The 19,001-nt window shown below is 30.9% G+C and overlaps 1 protein-coding gene across 1 annotated transcript; it reads right to left on the reverse strand.

Annotated features, from left to right (window-relative positions):
* Window positions 1–406: 406 nt before the first annotated feature.
* Window positions 407–9,172, reverse strand: LOC18434000 (putative fructokinase-5). Its single transcript, XM_020667076.2, has 8 exons — window positions 9,010–9,172; window positions 8,662–8,896; window positions 8,375–8,553; window positions 4,980–5,314; window positions 4,831–4,906; window positions 3,685–3,819; window positions 3,058–3,174; window positions 407–799 (listed from the first exon to the last, which is right to left on the reverse strand). Exons 2-8 carry the CDS (start codon window positions 8,711–8,713, stop codon window positions 662–664), a joined length of 1,032 nt encoding a protein of 343 aa, XP_020522735.2. The 5' UTR covers window positions 8,714–8,896; window positions 9,010–9,172; the 3' UTR covers window positions 407–661.
* Window positions 9,173–19,001: the final 9,829 nt, after the last annotated feature.

Consider the following 19,001-nt stretch of genomic DNA (forward strand, 5'->3'; position numbering starts at 1 on the left):
TCTTTGTATTCTCCATACTTGGATAGTGTTTTTTTTATTAGTGGAAGAGAATTGTGCTCTCAATGGACATAGACAACATGTAGTACCACATAAATCGTTGTGCTTCTGCTCTTTTATTTTTCTGTATTATTTTTTTTTCCCTTATTTTTGTCAAACCTTGGTTTTTATACTCTACACTCTTTACTGTTTAACCTTTTATAAATTTCTTATGTTGGAGCCATGAAATGCCAAATTATGATGACCTTAGAAAGCATGTGGGTTTAAAAATGACTAGAATTAGGTATTTCTAGGGCTCCAGCTTCTATGCTGAGAGTATTAAAAATCCTGAAATCCAAACAGTCAAAATGGGGAAGTACCTTCAGGCACAAATTAAGAGCAATCTTCTCAAAAGAAGGGCAAAAGACCATGACTGAATTCCCAATACTCATTTTGCAATGAAAAGGAGCAAACAAATTATATACCCCACAAATTTATTTTCTAAAAACGACCAAACTAAAGGACCATGATATCTGCATATTGTTCACCACCAAGATATTATTCCTAGGAAACAAAATGCATAAAAGAGGGGACCAAGATATTATTCCATTAGGAAACAAAATGGATAAAAGAGGGGAAAAAGTATTATGTAACTAGAACGAAAAGGCAGGTGGGGAATATGTATTTAGGTGGGCTTGGATTCGTCAATAAGCTTGAGTGCTGCAGATGGGTCTGGCAATGCTGGAATTGCACCCTTTTGGGTGGTGCAAATAGCGCCACATGCATTGGCAAACTGAAGAGCATCTCTCAATTTACTTTCAGCCTGAATAGGTAAAGAAAATTAATAAGTTTCATAGTAAAAAGAGTAAAAATAATATCATGCACCAAAAATGGAAATGAGGAAGAAGAAGGTAGATAGATAACTGGCAAAAAACATAGTTATCAAGATCGGATTGTACTAGCTAGTCCGACAAGTCAAACTACCAATGAGTGCCTTGATTAGTTTGTGGTCTAAACAAAATCAGATTTGATCAAAACTAATATTTAACCGATTTTAGTCAGTCAGACTGGGTGATTTTAGCCGGTAAAATTGGCTAAACCAAGTTAGACAACTTTGTTTTGTGGACACCGCCTCCAACTAGTCCATTAGTAGGTCCAGAATCCCTTCCATCTCGCCAATCTCGTCTTCCCTTTGGTTATACGTGAACAAAACTATTTAAGCTGGTAGGTTAGGTCCCTGTCTCTTGACTTATTATATAGGCACGAAGCCATCCCAGCCAGGTTTCATGATTTATAAAATATTATTCTAATTTTTTTAAAAATAAACCCACCCAACCAATCAACTTGACTGAACCAGACTCATCACAGATTTGCTTAGTCAAATGGTAATGCCATAAATATTCATGAAGATCATCAAAACCTTTTTCTAACTGATTGGAAGTGGTAACACAAGTATTAAAAAAAATCAGAACAATCCATTTTCACTATTTTCATATGTTTATAAATCTACTTGATTTTAATCATTTTTAGAGTTTAAAATTTTATATTACATTTGAAAGTAGATTTTGAGAAAATTTTAAGAATATTTTATATCAAAATTATATGTTACCATAAAATTTGAAGGTGTGCCTTAAATGGATTGTTTAAGGTTCCAACCTTATATATATAGGGAAAGGATCCTGTCACCCTACGGGCTGACTGCTACAGTGTCAGCCAACGACCCAGGGTCAGATCCAATGGTCACGATCTCATTTCGTATTTGAATTTTCATTTTGTTTTACTACAAATCTAAATCACTTGAAATTTTTAGCATTTATTCTTCAAAAATAGGATAAGCTAATAAAAATATAAAAAAATAATACACAAAATACAAATTAACCAAAATACTATCGAAACATTTCAGTGGTATTTTGCTTAATTTATATTTTTCGTATTATTTTTTTATATTTTTAAAAGGTGTGGCTTGATGAGAAGAATAAACTATTAAAACTTCTAATTGATTTGGATTTGTAGAAAAAAAATTGAAAATTCAAATATGAAATGAGGTCGTAACCGTCAGATCGGCCCAGATTGAATCTGGGTCATTGGCTGACACTAGGCTGACAGGAAATTTTTCCATATATATATATATATATATATATATTCAATGATCCAATGCAACGGCTGAATCATAATATAATGCAACGACACTTCTAGAAAACCATGTTTGTGGTATTTGTATGACCCCAAATTTGGCACACACACTCTCTTCTTCTCAATAATCAATTCCCCCTAAAAAAAAGTTCAATTTGAACCCTAGATATAGTCAAAATGAGTCCACTCCAAAAATGAATCTAGACCATTCATTTTATAAATTTCAAGATCTTAACTTTTATAAAATCAAAAATTATTTTGTAACATTGTTCATATAATGATAATAAAGTCATCCAAAAAAATTGGAAATGAAAAAAATCCTTCTAAGGCTTAGATCTAAACATCTCACCACAATGAACAGCCTATGTTAATTGGGCCAAAAAAATACTTTCTAGACTGTGTTTTCAATTTTTTGCTTTTATGTGATTGTTCACTAGAATAAAAAGAGTGTATATTTTAAAATTTGGATCAAAGAAATGGCCATAAGATGGTTTTTTAACGTTGTTGCATCATATTACTATACAACGGTTGCATGAAATAATTGCCATATATATATATATATATAGAGTAATGATCGTATGAGACCCTCCCACACCCAAGTCTATAGGACCCTAAATTATCACCATTAAATTTGGTTAGAAAATTTATCGCATGGGTGTGGGACTTAAATTTTTTAGAGATTTGTGTCAAATTTAATGGTAATCCTTTAAAGTCCTATACATATAAGGTATGAGAGGATCTCATAGGATCATTACTCATATATATATATATATATATGGGATGAAGTATTAAATATTTTAACTATTTTTATTAAATTTCAATGTTCCCTTCAACACCACGGCTTAGATAAAATATTAATAGTTCAGAAATCAATTCAATAAATTTCTCAAAAAATAACAACAAATGGACAATTGCCATTATTATTTAAAGAAGATGAGGATAATGAACCTGAAGAACTGATGAATCGCGGACAAGCTGAACCAGGAATGCCCCAACGAATGCATCACCAGCACCCGTTGTGTCCACAGTGTCCACAGCAAATCCATCCACTTTTCCTTTGAAACTCTACAGAGAGAGAGAGAGAGAGCAAATTAAATTTCAACAAAATAAAATAAAAAAAATTAAAGCGATATATATACGGACCTTAAAAAAAAAAATTTAAATTATGAAATACAAAGAAGGTTGGTCAACCTGTTTTTTTTTTTTTAAATTCTCTCTGTCTCGGGATGTCCTCAAACCAAATTTTAATTATTATTATTATTAGTTTTTTCGTTAGTAAGGTATTGCCTTAAATGTTGAGGCATTGCCTACTAACAAAAAAAAAACTAAAAAAAGAAAAATCTAAAATTCAAACCAAGGATTTCATTCTTAGGTAATTTTGAAAAAAAAAAAAAACAAAAATTTACAAACCTTTGTAATTTCTGCCCGTAAATAAAGCATTTCGTACTTTAGATAAAAATTTTGGGTCCATATGTAACTCACTCAAAAATTTAAGTGCACTTAAGCTCATGTATTACCACAAGTGACCACTATAAAAAAAAAAAAAAAGAGAATTAAGTGTGTTAAAATGAAAACCTTGGTGAAATAGCGGCAGCCCTTCTCTCCATCAGTCACCACTAGCAACTTGAGGTTATCATGCCACAATGTCAACACCACCTCTTCATTTTGTGCGTCCCCTTCTGTCAGAAACCTCACCTCATCATCACTAACCTTTAACACAAATCCAACAATCAAATTTAGCACAATCAAAACCAACAAAATAAAAGACAATTAAATTTCACTTTTCAATTTAGCAATCGCAAAATCAAAAAAAAAAAAAAAAAACTAGTGATTGAAAACTCGGCCATGTATACTCTGGCTCGACTCCATTTCAAGTAAGTCCTCGGGTGCAACTCCACCCACTCCTCAAAAACAAAAAAAGCAAAAATTATAAAAAAAATGTGGAATCAATTATAAGAATTATATATGTGATTTCCAAAATATATTACCATAATTTGCAAGTTCTCCTTGTGATATACCCTAGTAATATATTTTTCCCTTTGTATTTTACTTTTAAATGTCTTCAAGGGTGATCTATTCGTGACTAGGATGAAGCTTGGGTGAAACTAAGTACTGGTATGAACCGAGTGATGTTGAAGAATCATTAGATGAGTTATGGTTAGGGGTTAAATGTCAGATTTAGCTAGTACTCCACCTATAAATTCATTTATAAATTCATTTTTTTCTTTTCAGGATTGTATACAATGCGATCATTTATCTTTGAAACAAGGTGGTCACAATTACCTACAACCATCCGATGTAAAATTTGATAGCTTGGATGTATCACAAAGTTGGAGAAAAAATCTTTTGAAGTTTGAGCTTGGACAATGGAATAATTGCTGGAGATTAAGGTGATCACCTTGTACCAAAGATAAATAATATCATTTTATACTCTCTTTTTTAAATCCATGTTTTATATATTTCTTTAGCTCTCTTTTGTCATATTTTTTTTCATTTTAAACAATTTTTCTTATTTTTTATTTTTAAGGCCTCTGAGCATTTACACTACTTAAGAAGCGAAATCTGCGGAGATATTTACATCTGGGCCTGAGCTGAGTTCAAACATATTGAAAAAAAAAAAGTTAAATTCATTTAAAATTGATACAATCGTAGACCCCTTCCAAGAAAAAGAGAAAATTCATGTCTTTTAACTCATCTATAAGTGAAAAATGGATTAAATACCTTAATAAAGTCTGCTTCTTTCCATATGCTAAAGATTCCATCCCTAGCAGCTTCAGGAGAAGGCCAAAGTGGCAACCTACAATTGCAAAAAGAAGTTTGTTTATTAATCTTACACATAAATATGAGAGAGACAGAGAGAGAGATTTTACCTGACGTTTGGATCGTAGGAGAGGAAAACTCCGGCATCCTTTGCCGCCTTCATGGCAGCCATGTGGGCGGATCGACACGGCTCACAGATGAGACTTATGGAGCCATAGTGAAAGATTTTTGCCTCTCTGATGAGAGAGAGATTGAGCTCAGACTCCTTAAGGAGCATATCAGCACTTGGGTTCCTATAAAACATGAACTCTCTCTCCCCATTGCTCTTTAAGGTCACAAATGCTAAAGCAGTGCGAGCATCTGGATCGAACAACACGCCCTTGTCCTCGACACCATTCTCTCGCAATATATCAGCCAACATATGCCCGAATTCATCGTCCCCAAACTGCAGACAAAATTAATGAGCAATCTCACTGTACACAAATAAATGTCCAATCTCTAACTTCAGATAAAAATAAAATGTATAATGTGCATTATAGTTCACACTAATACATTTGATAAGAAATTAAAATTTGAAAATAAGCATATAAATTTTTGGCATAAAGGATCTTATTTATTATTAGAAAAGGATACACTTCGAGATTCATGGGTGATGATGTTCAGAGCTGTGGGACCTGAAATTTCGCCACCATTTCTAGAAAACTGAATTAATTTTTAAACCATGAGGGAGTATTTTCAAAAGAAGTATAGATTTTGAGTTATGAAACACTTTTTGTCAATCTTAGGACAGTTTGTTCACACTTAAAGCATCATTTCTTCATAAACATATAGAATGCATATGATTTTTTTTTTGTTTAGGTTAGTGCCTATATTTACTAGGTTGAATCCCTAAAATTTTGAAATGTATGAAACACTTAGGGAAGTCTTTGTTCAGTCTTAAGACAAGTTTTGTTCACACTTGGAACATCATCTCTTCAAGAACATATAGAGTGCATATGATTTCAATTTTTTGAAGTCAGTGGCTTAGTTACCAAGGTTGATTCCCTAAGATTTTGAAATTTATTTTTAAAAATTGTCCGATATAGGTTTTAGCCAAAGGAAGTGAATGTGCAAAATGCAGAGCACGTCATCCATTAGCAAAAATATATAGGGAAAAAATGACACATTTTTTGTAAAGGGATATCTTTCGTTCAGACTTTGATGGTTTTTTTATCTTCATCTTTTATTAACAAATACACTTCATATTCCTTTTTTTAAATAATGGGAAAAAATGTAAAAGGGTAGTGTAATAAAATAGAAAAATTTACCAATATACACAAAGTGTGAACTGTTTAACATTTTACTTATAACTCTATTTTGATAAATTTCAAAACCCAGTTTGACATCTCATTTCATCTACTATTTGAAATTTAATCGATATGAGCTATTAAAAACCAGATAGAATGATATGGGTAATATGTTAGTTCAAATACTCAGTGTAGTTTGATAAATTTCCCAAAAAATAATACCCATGGCTATTGGTCTTTAGCAATGTAGATAGAATACCAAAGCATCTCAACTTCAAGATGTATGCCTAAAATAGTGTTTCATGTAATTCATTATCTAGTGGTCCATTTTGAAATATAGATGGCTCATCTTCACTATTTTTGAAATTTTAAATTTAATACTTGGATGAGAAATAGATTTTAATCCCATTGTAGGTGCTTCTGGAAGTTTCATTGTTTTAAGTTAATGTTTTAATAAAGGAAAATTGTTTCATGCGGCTTGACCGCATTTCTACCTATGCAATCTAGAAAGTGTAAAGCATCAATCTTAAAGATGGATGCAAGTAGGTAATTCTATTTAAAAACAATGAAAACTAACGGTCCAAATGTTTTTTTATTAGAATTATTGTTTCTAGCTTTTTAATTAATTTATTTATTTATTTCATATTCATGATCTCCATGTTGGAGATTACATGAACTTAAAAATTAAGTCAAAAATAGATTTATTAAGATAGATTTATTAAGAGGCCCGCATATCTACATATGCGGGATTGGCGACATAGAAACCGGGTACTTTAATAAATGACACCACAAAATGAATCAAAACATTTATCCAAGGAAATTTTTTTCATCTTTTAAATAATCAAGCATAAATTTAGTAAAAAACTATAATTCTTATGATTTCCGAACTCAAAGGACGACCAGCCCTATAGGAATTAAAGAGGGCTTAGAGAGCCCTATTGGGCTATTGGGATTAAAAAGAAAGAGAGAAATTTTCCTATTCAGGTGCGTCCACATGGCGCGGACCTTTAAAAGGACATTCTATTCAGGTGCGCCATGTAAAAGGAAATTCTATACAGGTGCTTTCACATGGCGCGGACCTTTAAAAGGACATTTAAAAGGTGCAGACGTATAACCTTTTAATGGTTAAGATTAAATGTAATCTCATCCACGGGCCAAAAAAAAATTTTCTTTCAAGGTATTTTAGTCATTTTATTTTATTGAAAATATTTTTTTTACATGTTTTTGGCTAGTACTCTAGTTAGCTTTAGACATAAAATTTGTTGTAAAAATAGTTTATAGAAAAAAATTAAAAATAAAATAGTGTAGATGACATTGTGATCAGGGCAATGGGGCAATCTTAGCTCTAAATGGAGAGTTGGATAAGGAGAAGTATGTAAGTTTTACACTCTAAGGGAAGAAAGCTTGCCCAAAACAAATTTTATTTTTGTTTTTATTTTTAATTTAAGAATTATATATATAGAAATTGAAATTTAGGTTTTGGCTTCATTCTCATACAGAGAATTAACTAAAAGTTAAAAAAAAAAAAAAAATGGTACTTTGAACAAATACCCAGATAACTCTATAGGTATGTTGGTCATTTTTAGTTTAAAATATTTTTATTTAAAAATAAACTTAGATCCCAAATTTGAGATAAATATAGTATTAAATAAAATAAAAAAATACAATACAAAATTAATTTTTTTAAATACATGGCCGGACCCAAAACCAAATCCGGCCAAGTTTGCTAACACGTTAAAATTTATATACTTCTTCTTATTCAACTATCCATTTTGAGTGGACAGGTAAAATGACCCAATCACAATGTCTCTCTTCTACATTATTCCTCTCTTAAAAATATAAAACCAAAATATTCCCAATAAAATAAGTCCCCATCACAATATAAAAACAAAATATTCCCAATAAAATAAGCTCCAATCACAAAGTCACTTCACTTCTCTACACTGTTCTCTCTTAAAAATATAAAAACAAAATATTATTAAAAGTATTTTGGTTATTGTATTTTATAAAAATATTTATTTAAATTATTTTTACATGCGGCACGCACGAAATTTCAATATTCATGTAATTTTGTAAAAAAAATAAAAATAAAATATTTTGAAACATTAGATCAATATCAAAATAAAATAGGTATCAAAATAAAATAGGTATCAAAATAAAATAGAAATATAGAAGCCTTTTCCCATACTTGGAAGAAGCAGAGAGGTGTGAGGAAACACCTTTCCTATGAAAGCAGATCTACCAGCGAGTTTAGTTATGGCAACAGCAACATTGGCAGGGGCACCTCCCGGTGCCTTGAGAAAACCAGGAGCCTCAGCCAATGAGACCCCAGAAGTCGTAGGAACAAAGTCGATCAGCATCTCTCCGAATGACACTATCAACTTTGAATTCATCTCCTCTGTTTCGTTCGTTACAAAGACAAAACAAATATTCAAAGAGCAACAGAGATGATTAAGAGAGAGATTAACACTAAGATGGATACTGAAAACCTCATCTTTCATCTTACCTTGGATAGGAGGGGCCTCTGGTTCATTGGAATGAGCCTTGGAGATCGTCATGGCGCCGAGAGAGATTGTTTAGAGAGAGAAATAGGAGTCAATGGAGGGTAGAAGATGGGCTGGCCTTAATATATAGAGATTTACATGTCATTAAATGGAAAGTTATCCAGAATCAGATTTGGAATGCATGCACTGGACATCCTTCAAGATTTAATTGCTCTTGACTCTCTCCCTCTTTCTTCCCTGAAAACAAGCCCTCTCTCAAGGTTAGGATAATTTGAATTTACTTACCCCTAACATATTTTTTGTATGGATAAAGATAAATAAATGGGGAAGTTTATGATCACATCATTTACCTTTTCTACAACGTAGTAGTCACAATTAATCTCAATCATCGGATGTGCAATTGGACGGCTGCATTTATTTAATTGAACAAGTTCAAAGTTCAAAAGAAATTTTCTCAAGACACCCGAGCTATCAGATTTCACATCGGATGGTTATAAGTAATTGTGACTTCCCTATACCAAAGATACATGGTCTCGTTATATACAACTTTATCGGATAGTTATAAGTAATTGGGACTTTCCTATACAAAAGTAAATGCCCTCATTGTATACAATTTCTAAATAAAATTGTTATGAAGTTAAGATCTTAACGTCCCTATAAAAAGAGTTACAAAGAAAAAAATTATAAAAAGAGTTACAAAGAAAAAAATTATAAGATGAATTTTTAAAACTATTGTAGAAATTTTAGACACTTTTAGGCAAACTATCCTCTATTTTTAGTAATTTTTAAGGCATGTACCGTTCCCTTTCCTTGTAATAGGTAAGATAAATATTATGGGTCAACGATTAATATATTTATTACAATATGTAAATATAGCATGGTAAGAAAATTACTGACTTATCGCTTTTTTTAATTACCAAAAAACCAAAATTATATCTCGCCTTTTATCACCCATTTACAAGGTATATTATTTTTAAGGGTATATTTTTTTTCATTTTTATAGATCTCGAGATAATTAATTGGAGAGTTTTTAAATGTTAGAACGTCCTTTTCTAATTGGTTTTTTAGTTGCACCTTATTTTTGTTTTATATAAATTTCTATTGGGCATTTTGAGGTGCACCTTATGTTTGTCTTATATATTTTTCTTTTCTTTCTAAAATAGTGGGTACCAACTTCTATATGCATGTCCCAAATAAAGAATTGAGCTCAAATATATACATTATAAAATAAGATAAATTTATCAAAGTGCACCTAACAAACCAATTATTTAACATTTTGTTTTTTTATTTAATTTTGAAATTCGAATTCAAAATACATGTAGTTAAGAGTTGGAGTACTTGCAAAAGGAATATATTAAATAAGGGAAAGGACCTTGTGAGACCCTCCCACACCCATGTATGTAGGATCACAAAGGATCACTATTAAATTTGACACATAGATATCTAGAAAAGTCAAGTCTCACACCCATGTGATAATTTTTCTAGAGATCTGTATCGACCGTGTGAGACCCTCCCACACTCATGTGTATAGGACCCCAAAGGATCACCATTAAATTTGACACAAATCTCTAGAAAAGTCAAGTCTCATATCCATGTGATAATTTTTCTAGAGATCTATGTCAAATTTAATGGTAATCTTTTGAAGTCCTATACATATAGGTGTGGATCATTACTCATTACTAATTTAGGATCATTACTCATTAAATAATTAATAAATTAAATCATTTTAATAAATTTCTAATTTTTCTAGAGATCTATGCCAAATTTAATGGTGATCTTTTGAGGTCTTACATGCATAAATATGGAAAGGTCTCATAGGATCATTACTCATTAAATAATTAATTAAATCATTTTAATAAATTTAAGATCATTACTCATTAAATAATTAATAAATTAAATCATTTTAATAAATTTAAGATCATTACTCATTAAATAATTAATAAATTAAATCATTTTAATAAATTTCGCTAAAAGTACAAAAGGTAAAATAGCCAAAACCCCCTACTTATCTGGAAGGAATTAAACTTGAGAGGTAGTGCTTCTAAATGTTATAAGCTTATCACTTAAGGCCAAGCCCCATTCCTAAACCTTTGCATTCCTCACACTATGCATATCTCTTTATGACCTATGGACCCCCCTCCAAATTTGGGGTCGATACGATTTTTTGAGAAAATTAAAAATAATAGTGTTTCGACGTGATATTATAATTGAGCAATCAGAATTGTGCATTCAAATCAAAGCGAAGAGGGGTGGCGTACATGAATTCTTTGTACCCAGTGGCGTATAAAAAGTTTTTCTTGAAGGAAAAAGTTATATAAGGTTGCAACCTTAAAATGTAGAATTAAGGTTGCAACTCAAAAATCTATCATAAAAAGTTATTTGGATGTTGTAAAACCCTTTAATTGATCATATCGACATCGAGATATATGAATATGAAAAGAAAAAAAGATTTCGAGTCCGCAAAACAGTGTATCTTACAACACATCACCTCTTTTTTGGGTAAGTACAACACATTATCTTGATTGTCTATTTGCATGAGGTCGCAACCTTAAACAATCAAATTGTATCATAAATATAATTTTGGTGTCAAAAATTCTTAGGATTACTTGATAATCAATTTTGATATCTAATTATTAAATTTTAAACTTCAAAAATGGTTCAAATCAAGTAGATCTATAAAAATATGAAAATCTGGAAAATGAGCGGTCCAGATTACGTGTTGCAAGCTACACTATTTTTAAGACTCGAAATTTTTTTTTTTTCATATTCATATATCCCGATCTTGAGATGATAAATTAGAGGGTTTCGAACATCAAAACAACCTTTCACGATTGACTTTAAAGGTGCACCTTAATTCTACATGATGCAACCTCATATAAACTTTACCCTTTCTTAAATTTGTGGGGGATTTTGCCCTTTGTTAACCGACTTTTTTTCTTTTTTGAAATTTTGTTTGGTACGTCTAGAATCACGAGGCCATGAGGTACAACTAATAATTATTACCCACACCACCCTTATTAAGGAAATCAATAACTATCGCTTTCCTTTCTAGTTAAAACATCAAAGTCCAAGTTGCCTTAAACTAAATTTTAGGAATTTCTTATTATAAATGTCTTCCTCTCCTTCACTCTTATGAAAACTTAATAATTGGGAAAGTGGTTAGGATGTGGCAGTAGGACCCTACACCCTAGGCAACACGTTGTGGATTTCATTCCTATTGATACTACCCTATTAATGTTTTTTAAAAAAAAGCTAACTTTTTTACTATTTGAAAAAAAAAGTACCTCACTGAATTACCAAGAAAAAAAACTTGATAATTGGTAGTTTGTGATTCCCTTGATGTGGTATTTAATTTGCCAAGAACATGTGCTAGGCTGAATGTGTGAAGTGTAAACATTGTCACTTTCATGGTTAATTAAAATTTAGAAATCAATTATGAAAGGTTTTTCGTTGGAATTTAGAATAAATTATGTATGGACCTAAAATAATTACCTAAAATATGAAATAATATGATTTTAGGTATAATTTATAAGAAAGGTCGGTCAACCCATGTTTTTTAACTTTCAATTATTATTATTATTATTATTATTAGTTTTTCTATTGATAGGGCAGTGCCCCAAGCTTTAGGGGCAATGCCCAGGCAGTCCGAGGTTAGAATCCTTGGAGCGCCCTGCGAACACAACAAAACCCTAGCAGAGTTGTCCGAGGTCCCCATCATTGGACCGTTGTTTTTCTCAAAAAACAAGAAATAAAGCATGATCAAGGAATGGGGACCTCTGAATGTCTTGGAACTATGTTATGCTTTGTCCAGGGAGTGGTCCGAGTTGCCCATCCTTGGACCGCAATTTTTCTCAAAATATAAGAAAATGTAGTGTGGTCCGAGAATGGGGTCATTGGATATTTGTTTTTCTCAAAAAATACGAAATAAAGAGAGGTATGGGGATCTTGCACAACTCAAGAACTGAGGCCTGCATAGTCCAAAGGGCAGTCCAAGGATTCTAACCTCGAACCTCCTAGGCATTATCCCTAAACATGGGGCACTACCCTACTAACAAAAACATAAAATAAAATAAAATAAAATGCACAATTTTTGAGAAAATAAAAATGGCAGGTTGACAGACCTTTCACAAAATTTTTGCTAAAAATTGCCCCATTTCAAATTTTAGGTAAATTTGTTGGGTCTGTATGTAAACCACTTTAGAATTTACCGGACAACTGTGACCGTACGATGAAGTTTGGATGGTGATGAGGGTAGGCGAAATCACTGTTCATATTTGCCTATAGGCATTTTGTAGTGTATATATATATATATATATATATATATATATATATATATATATATATATATATATATATATATATATATATAGGAAAAAACTAAAGTTAGCCCACCAACTGATGGAACAGTGTAGGTCCAATAGCTTAGATTGAATCTGGGCCGATCTGATAATCACGACTTCATTTCGTAATATAAATTTTAATATTTTTTATACATCTAAATCACATGAAATTTTAGACATCTATTCTTCATCAAAACGCACCTAATTAAATATTCAAAAAATCATTCACAAAAAAACAAATTAACCAAATACCACTGACAAGATTCAGGGGTATTTTAATCAATTTAGCTTTTCAAATTATTATTTTTATTAGATTCTCTTATTATAAAATAATGAACGCTCAAATTTTCAAGTGATTTGAATTTGTAAAAAAAAAAAGCTAAAACTTAAATACAAAGTGCAATCATGATTGTCAGATTGGCCCAGATTCAAATCATGCCAATAAATGTGTTTCAAATGCTGGAAATCCCTATGATTGTCTACAAATCTGTTTTCATATCTAAATATAAAATTTATAGCTAAAACATGGCATAGATCAAGAAATCTACAGATAATTGAAAACCTTGGAAATAGATGGTCCAGATAATAAATTACAAGATGCAATGTTTCTGGGACACAAAACCTTTTTTTTTTTTTTTTTTCATCCATATATCTCAACAGTGAGATGATTAATTAGAGGATTTTATAGTGCAAGAACGACCTTTTTCATTGAGTTTTTAACATGCACCTTATTTGTATGGTATAAAACAATGGTTTAAAAACCGGATCGGTGATCCGGATCGGGCTTTTCAAAAACCGATCCGGATCGGCGAATCGGCGATCCGGATCGGCGAATCGGCGATCCGGATCGGCGAATCGGCGATCCGGATCGAAATCGGGTGAATCGGTCAGAATAAAGCTTCAAAAAAATCCGAAAAAATTATTAAAATTCATTATAAATATTGGTTTTTAGGAATTCAATAAAAAATGAGGGTACTCCATTAAGAATTTTCATGTTTTTGAATGAATATACGAATATTGATATGTTCTTTCCCTGCATGAACCGCCATTCAGCATTTAATTTACAGTATTTCGTGCTCATCCCTACACTGTTGCTGTTGGGACTCGATATGTGAATAATATGGCTGGGATAGGGTGGCCTCAGAATCATCATCTCTCTCGTTTTCTCTTTGAATAATATGGATTAAAAAAAAAAAAAAAAAATTTTCAAAAAAATCGATCATGGATTAAAAAAAAAATCACAAATTTTCAAAAAAATTCTATCATGGATTACAAAAAAAAATTCGATCATGGATTAAACAAAAAAAATCACAAATTTTCAAAAAATTCAATCATGGATTACATAAAATTCGATCATGGATTACATAAAATTCGATCATGGATTACAAAAAAAAACAAACAAAAAAAACAAAAAATTCAATCGTGGATTACAAAAAAAGAAAAAAATAGTTCGATCATGGATTACAAAAAATTCAATCATGGATTACAAAAAACTCTATCATGGGTTACAAAAAAAGCAAAAAACAAAAAATTCAATCATGGATTAAAAAAAAACAAACAAACATTTCGATCATGGATTACAAAAAAAAAACAAACATTTCGATCATATATTACAAAACATTCGATCATGGATTACAAAAAATTCTATCATGGGTTACAAAAAAAAAACAAAAAAACAAAAAAATCGATCATGGATTACAAGAAAAGAAAACAAACATTTCGATCATGAATTACAAAAAATTCTATTATGGGTTACAAAAAACCAAAAAATTCGATCATGGATTACAAAAAAATCTATCATGGATTACCAAAAAAAAAAAAAAAAAAATCCGTACGGAATCGCCCATTCACTGTTCGGACTCGCCGATTCCGTACAGTGAATCGGCGATTCACTGTACAGAAATCGTCCGGTTCTCTCTAGAACCGGACGATTTCCGATTTTTGGGCGATCCGGTTCCTTTTTCACTATTTCCGAGTCGAACCGGACGAGTCCGGTTCGACTCGGCGTTTTTTAAAACGCTGGTATAAAATGATACCTTACGTCAGTTTCTTCATATCAGAAAACGTTCCTCATTGAAGTTTGAATGCAGAAAGCAACATTGTCTGTGAAAAAATAGTTTTCTAAATAACGTATGATTTCACCATTTGCAAAGACTGATGTGAATCATCATTTCTAAGTTGTAGTCACAAGTGATGGGGAGAGAGAGGTTTGAAAGCTATATTTCGACCCGGACGTTTTTGGGATGCCCTTAATAACCAACGAATGGCAAGTGTTTTTTCATGTGTAGATCCTATTTCAACTGTTTTTACATGTGTAGATCCTATTTCAACAGGAACATGATGAGTCGATCGGCCTAAGAGGAGAGGCAGAGAGAGATTACCATGTCATGTTATGGTGGGGATCTGATTCACTTATCTATTGATTGGAAAGTGATTCTCTGTCATCGTATAAATCCACAGTATACTTGCATTCCCTTCTATGGAAAACATTGATTCTCTGTGATCGTATGAATCCACAGTATACTTTCATTCCCTTCTATGGAAAACATTTGGGATAGGGGATGAATTCTTTATAAGGCCTATGCTTTATGAAAACAAAATAAAGCTTCACTTAAAATCTTTGTTCGAAAGTACTTTCAGTAATGGAAATCGCCATGATGACTTTAAAATCAATTTTCAACAACGACAATAAAATTTGAAACTCAAAAAATGTCATTGATCTTGCAGATATGTGAATACTTATTTTTAGGACAAAATTGACAGTCTAGATAATTTGTTACAATATACACCATGTTTAGAACTTGAAATCCTATTTTTTCTCACAACCATAATGTTTAAGCTGAGATGATAGAGGTAAAGGTTTTTCAATACTTGAATTGCAAATTTTGATGAGTTATGCCGTGAGGTTTTACTTGTTTTGATAGGGCTACAGCCCTATCAAACTATTTTCCTTAAACAGTTATATTGTGGTTTGTATAAGACCGACGCCCTAAACAATCAAAGTAAGGCGCACCTTCAAATAGTATCGAAAGATATTGTTTAAGTACTAGCAATCTTTGTGATAACCTGCAAATTTGTTTTCATATCCAATTATAGAATTTAAAGTATTAAAAATAGTGTAGATCAAGAAAATGCATTACTTGATGCACTATTTTTTAAACTTGAAATCTATTGTTTCTCATGATGCACTATCTTGAGGTCGAGATGATCGATTTGAGGATCTTTGGATATCGAAACAACCTCTTCTAGTGAATTTTTGATATGCACATTAATTTCATAGATACGAGTGCAGTGATTGTACATGACGGAGAGTGTGACCGCAGATTTGTAGGACATATCGGCCACTCTCAAGCTCATCGAAACTCTCAAGCAAGGCATCAGAATCCACATATATTATTTTTCAGTTTCTTTTTCCTTATTTTTTAATCTTTTCCCTGTTTTAGCATTTTCTTTGCCAGGAATAATTTCTTGTTGCCCCAAGATCAAAACATGCCACTCTCAAGTTTTCGTGTGGCGTAAAACAAAGAAAATAATTTTTTGGTGAACAAGCATAGTATGCCCCTTATGCTTGGCTGTTTCATAAAATAAAAGAAAATTTTGAAAATAAAAATGATAAGGGTTACAATTTTGTCTTGATCTTCGTTTATTGAGAATGTTAAATCGTGTGACACTTGAAATGGCGCATAATTTACAAGTTAATTTGATATATCATGAGACAGCCTATATAAAGCATGTGCTTTACAATTGAAGCAATGGAGTTATTCTAATGCTCATTAAGGAATGCATTTTTTGTATCGAAAATCTTCAAATTGGTCATTTTGGCTTTGACAATTATGGATACGAAAAAAATGGATTTTAACATTGAATAATACTATATTTTATAGCAAATTGCTTTGATTATCTGTTTGTTGTATTTTGCTTTGAAAAATATCTTATGTTATTTTAAAATAATATTCCTTTTGCTCCATAATGATTTGAAAAGTATAATATTTTTGAAAAGTGTATTTTATCTTATTTGTAGAGAAAAGTAATTACTTATTTATCTGTGGGTGATAAAAATCTTACTTAAATATGTGAATATTTTCTTCACTTAGAAATTCCTTTTTTTTACAAACTAATTTGTCGCGTTTCACCCTCCATTTCGGATACTATTTGCAAAGAGATCCCCAATATCTACATTATCCCTCCATTTCTAACACTATTTGCAAAAATCTCTCACATCTGCACTATTTTTTGAGATTCAAATTTTAAAATCGACATAGAAATAGATCTCTAAGCCATATTCCACCCTCGATTTCCATTGGGGGAACGAGATCCTCTTGTGAGAGAGAAGCAACCGTATCACCAATAGGAGCATAATTAGATTCCAAGGAAGCCAATTTTATTTGGAAATGATATTTTATTTGTACGGAATGCCTTTGCAAAGAATGTCATGTATCATAGTTCAAGATAGGAATTGTCTCTTTTTAGAGATGCCAAAAGATTATTGATGCAAAGTGAAAATAAATCAAAAGAATAACAATAAAAGAAAGAAAGATAGAGAGAATATATCATCTATCAAGCAAGGGATCCATCTCAAAATAATCTCTTCGTGATACCAAATCTCTTCACGAGACTAAATTTTATTAATTCATTCACTGAGACAAATCTCTTCACGATACCAAATTTTATTAACTCATTCACTAATTTATAATGAAGGAAGATCTCCCTTAAATAGACTTAAAAAAAGAAAAAGAAGATAAACACTATCCTTTTTTTATCTATTATCTCTCTCATCCCTATCTCTCAATTTCACGTACCAAAAAGATTTGCTTCTCATATTATATCCAAAGTTTCCTATTGTTGAAAACAGTGTTTAAAAAAACGCCGAGTCGAACCAGAATCAGTACTTACCGTGCAATATTATTGAATATATATTATTATGAAAGGTAAAAGAATCACATATGGTGATGTGGCCATGTTGGTTGACAACATTGAATTTTTGGTGTATGTCTTGAGTTCGAACACCATAGCGAACAAAAAATATTTTGAGTTCGAACCCCATAGCGCACAACCAAAAAATACAAAAAAAAATTTGTTGTCGACAAAATAAACAAAGGAAGAGCTGTTGTAAAAAAATATAAAATAAAAAGTTTTTCAAGATAAAGATAAAAAAGATAATACAATTTTTTTTTATTTTTCTTGTAAAAAAAAATACAATTTGTTGTCAAAAAAATATACAAAGGCAAAAAATACTGTTGTAAAAAAATATAAAAAATATAAAATAAAAGGCTTTTCAAGATTAAGATAAAAAAGATAATACAACATTTTTTTATTTTTCTTGTAAAAAAATACAAGGTAATAAAACAAGTATTTCTTGCAAATAAAATACAACAAAAGGCATAAAAAAATAAAATGTACTTTGACAACATCATTTTTTTATTTTTCTTGTAAAAAAAAATAAAAAGTAATGCAACAAGCAAAAAAAAAATGTAGTACAACATCTTCTTCTTTTGTCAAAAAAAAAAAACAAAGATAATCAACAAGTATCATATTTCTCTTGTAAAAAAAAATAAAAGATAGCACAATAAGTATTTCTTGTCAAAAAAATAAAAGGTATTTTCTTCATACAGCCTAGGAATAAATGGTCTAATTATATTTTTTATTTTTATAACAAGATGGTCTTTAGCATAAATTTAGCAATATTAATTTAAAAATAGGATTCATACAATGAGGCCATTTGAAATCTCTCTCTTTCTACTAACAATCTCTTCCACTAATTTATTCTAGAAACCTAAAAAATTAAAGAAAATTGGTATGCATTCTAATAATTTCTACATTGATAACCAAATCTTTTAGTTTATTTATTAATTTTTGTATTATAAATCATGTAGTTAACTATTTTTCTTACAGTTGTCAATAATACATTGCAAATTAAATGATATTATAAAATATTTTGGAATTTTTATTATTTATATAATAAAATAATTATAAAATATTGTTGGTATATAATATTATAGTTA

Source organism: Amborella trichopoda, chromosome 10, assembly GCF_054954075.1.
Source record: "Amborella trichopoda isolate Santa Cruz 75 chromosome 10, AtrichopodaSantaCruz75HAP2 v2.0, whole genome shotgun sequence".
Lineage (NCBI taxonomy): Eukaryota > Viridiplantae > Streptophyta > Magnoliopsida > Amborellales > Amborellaceae > Amborella > Amborella trichopoda.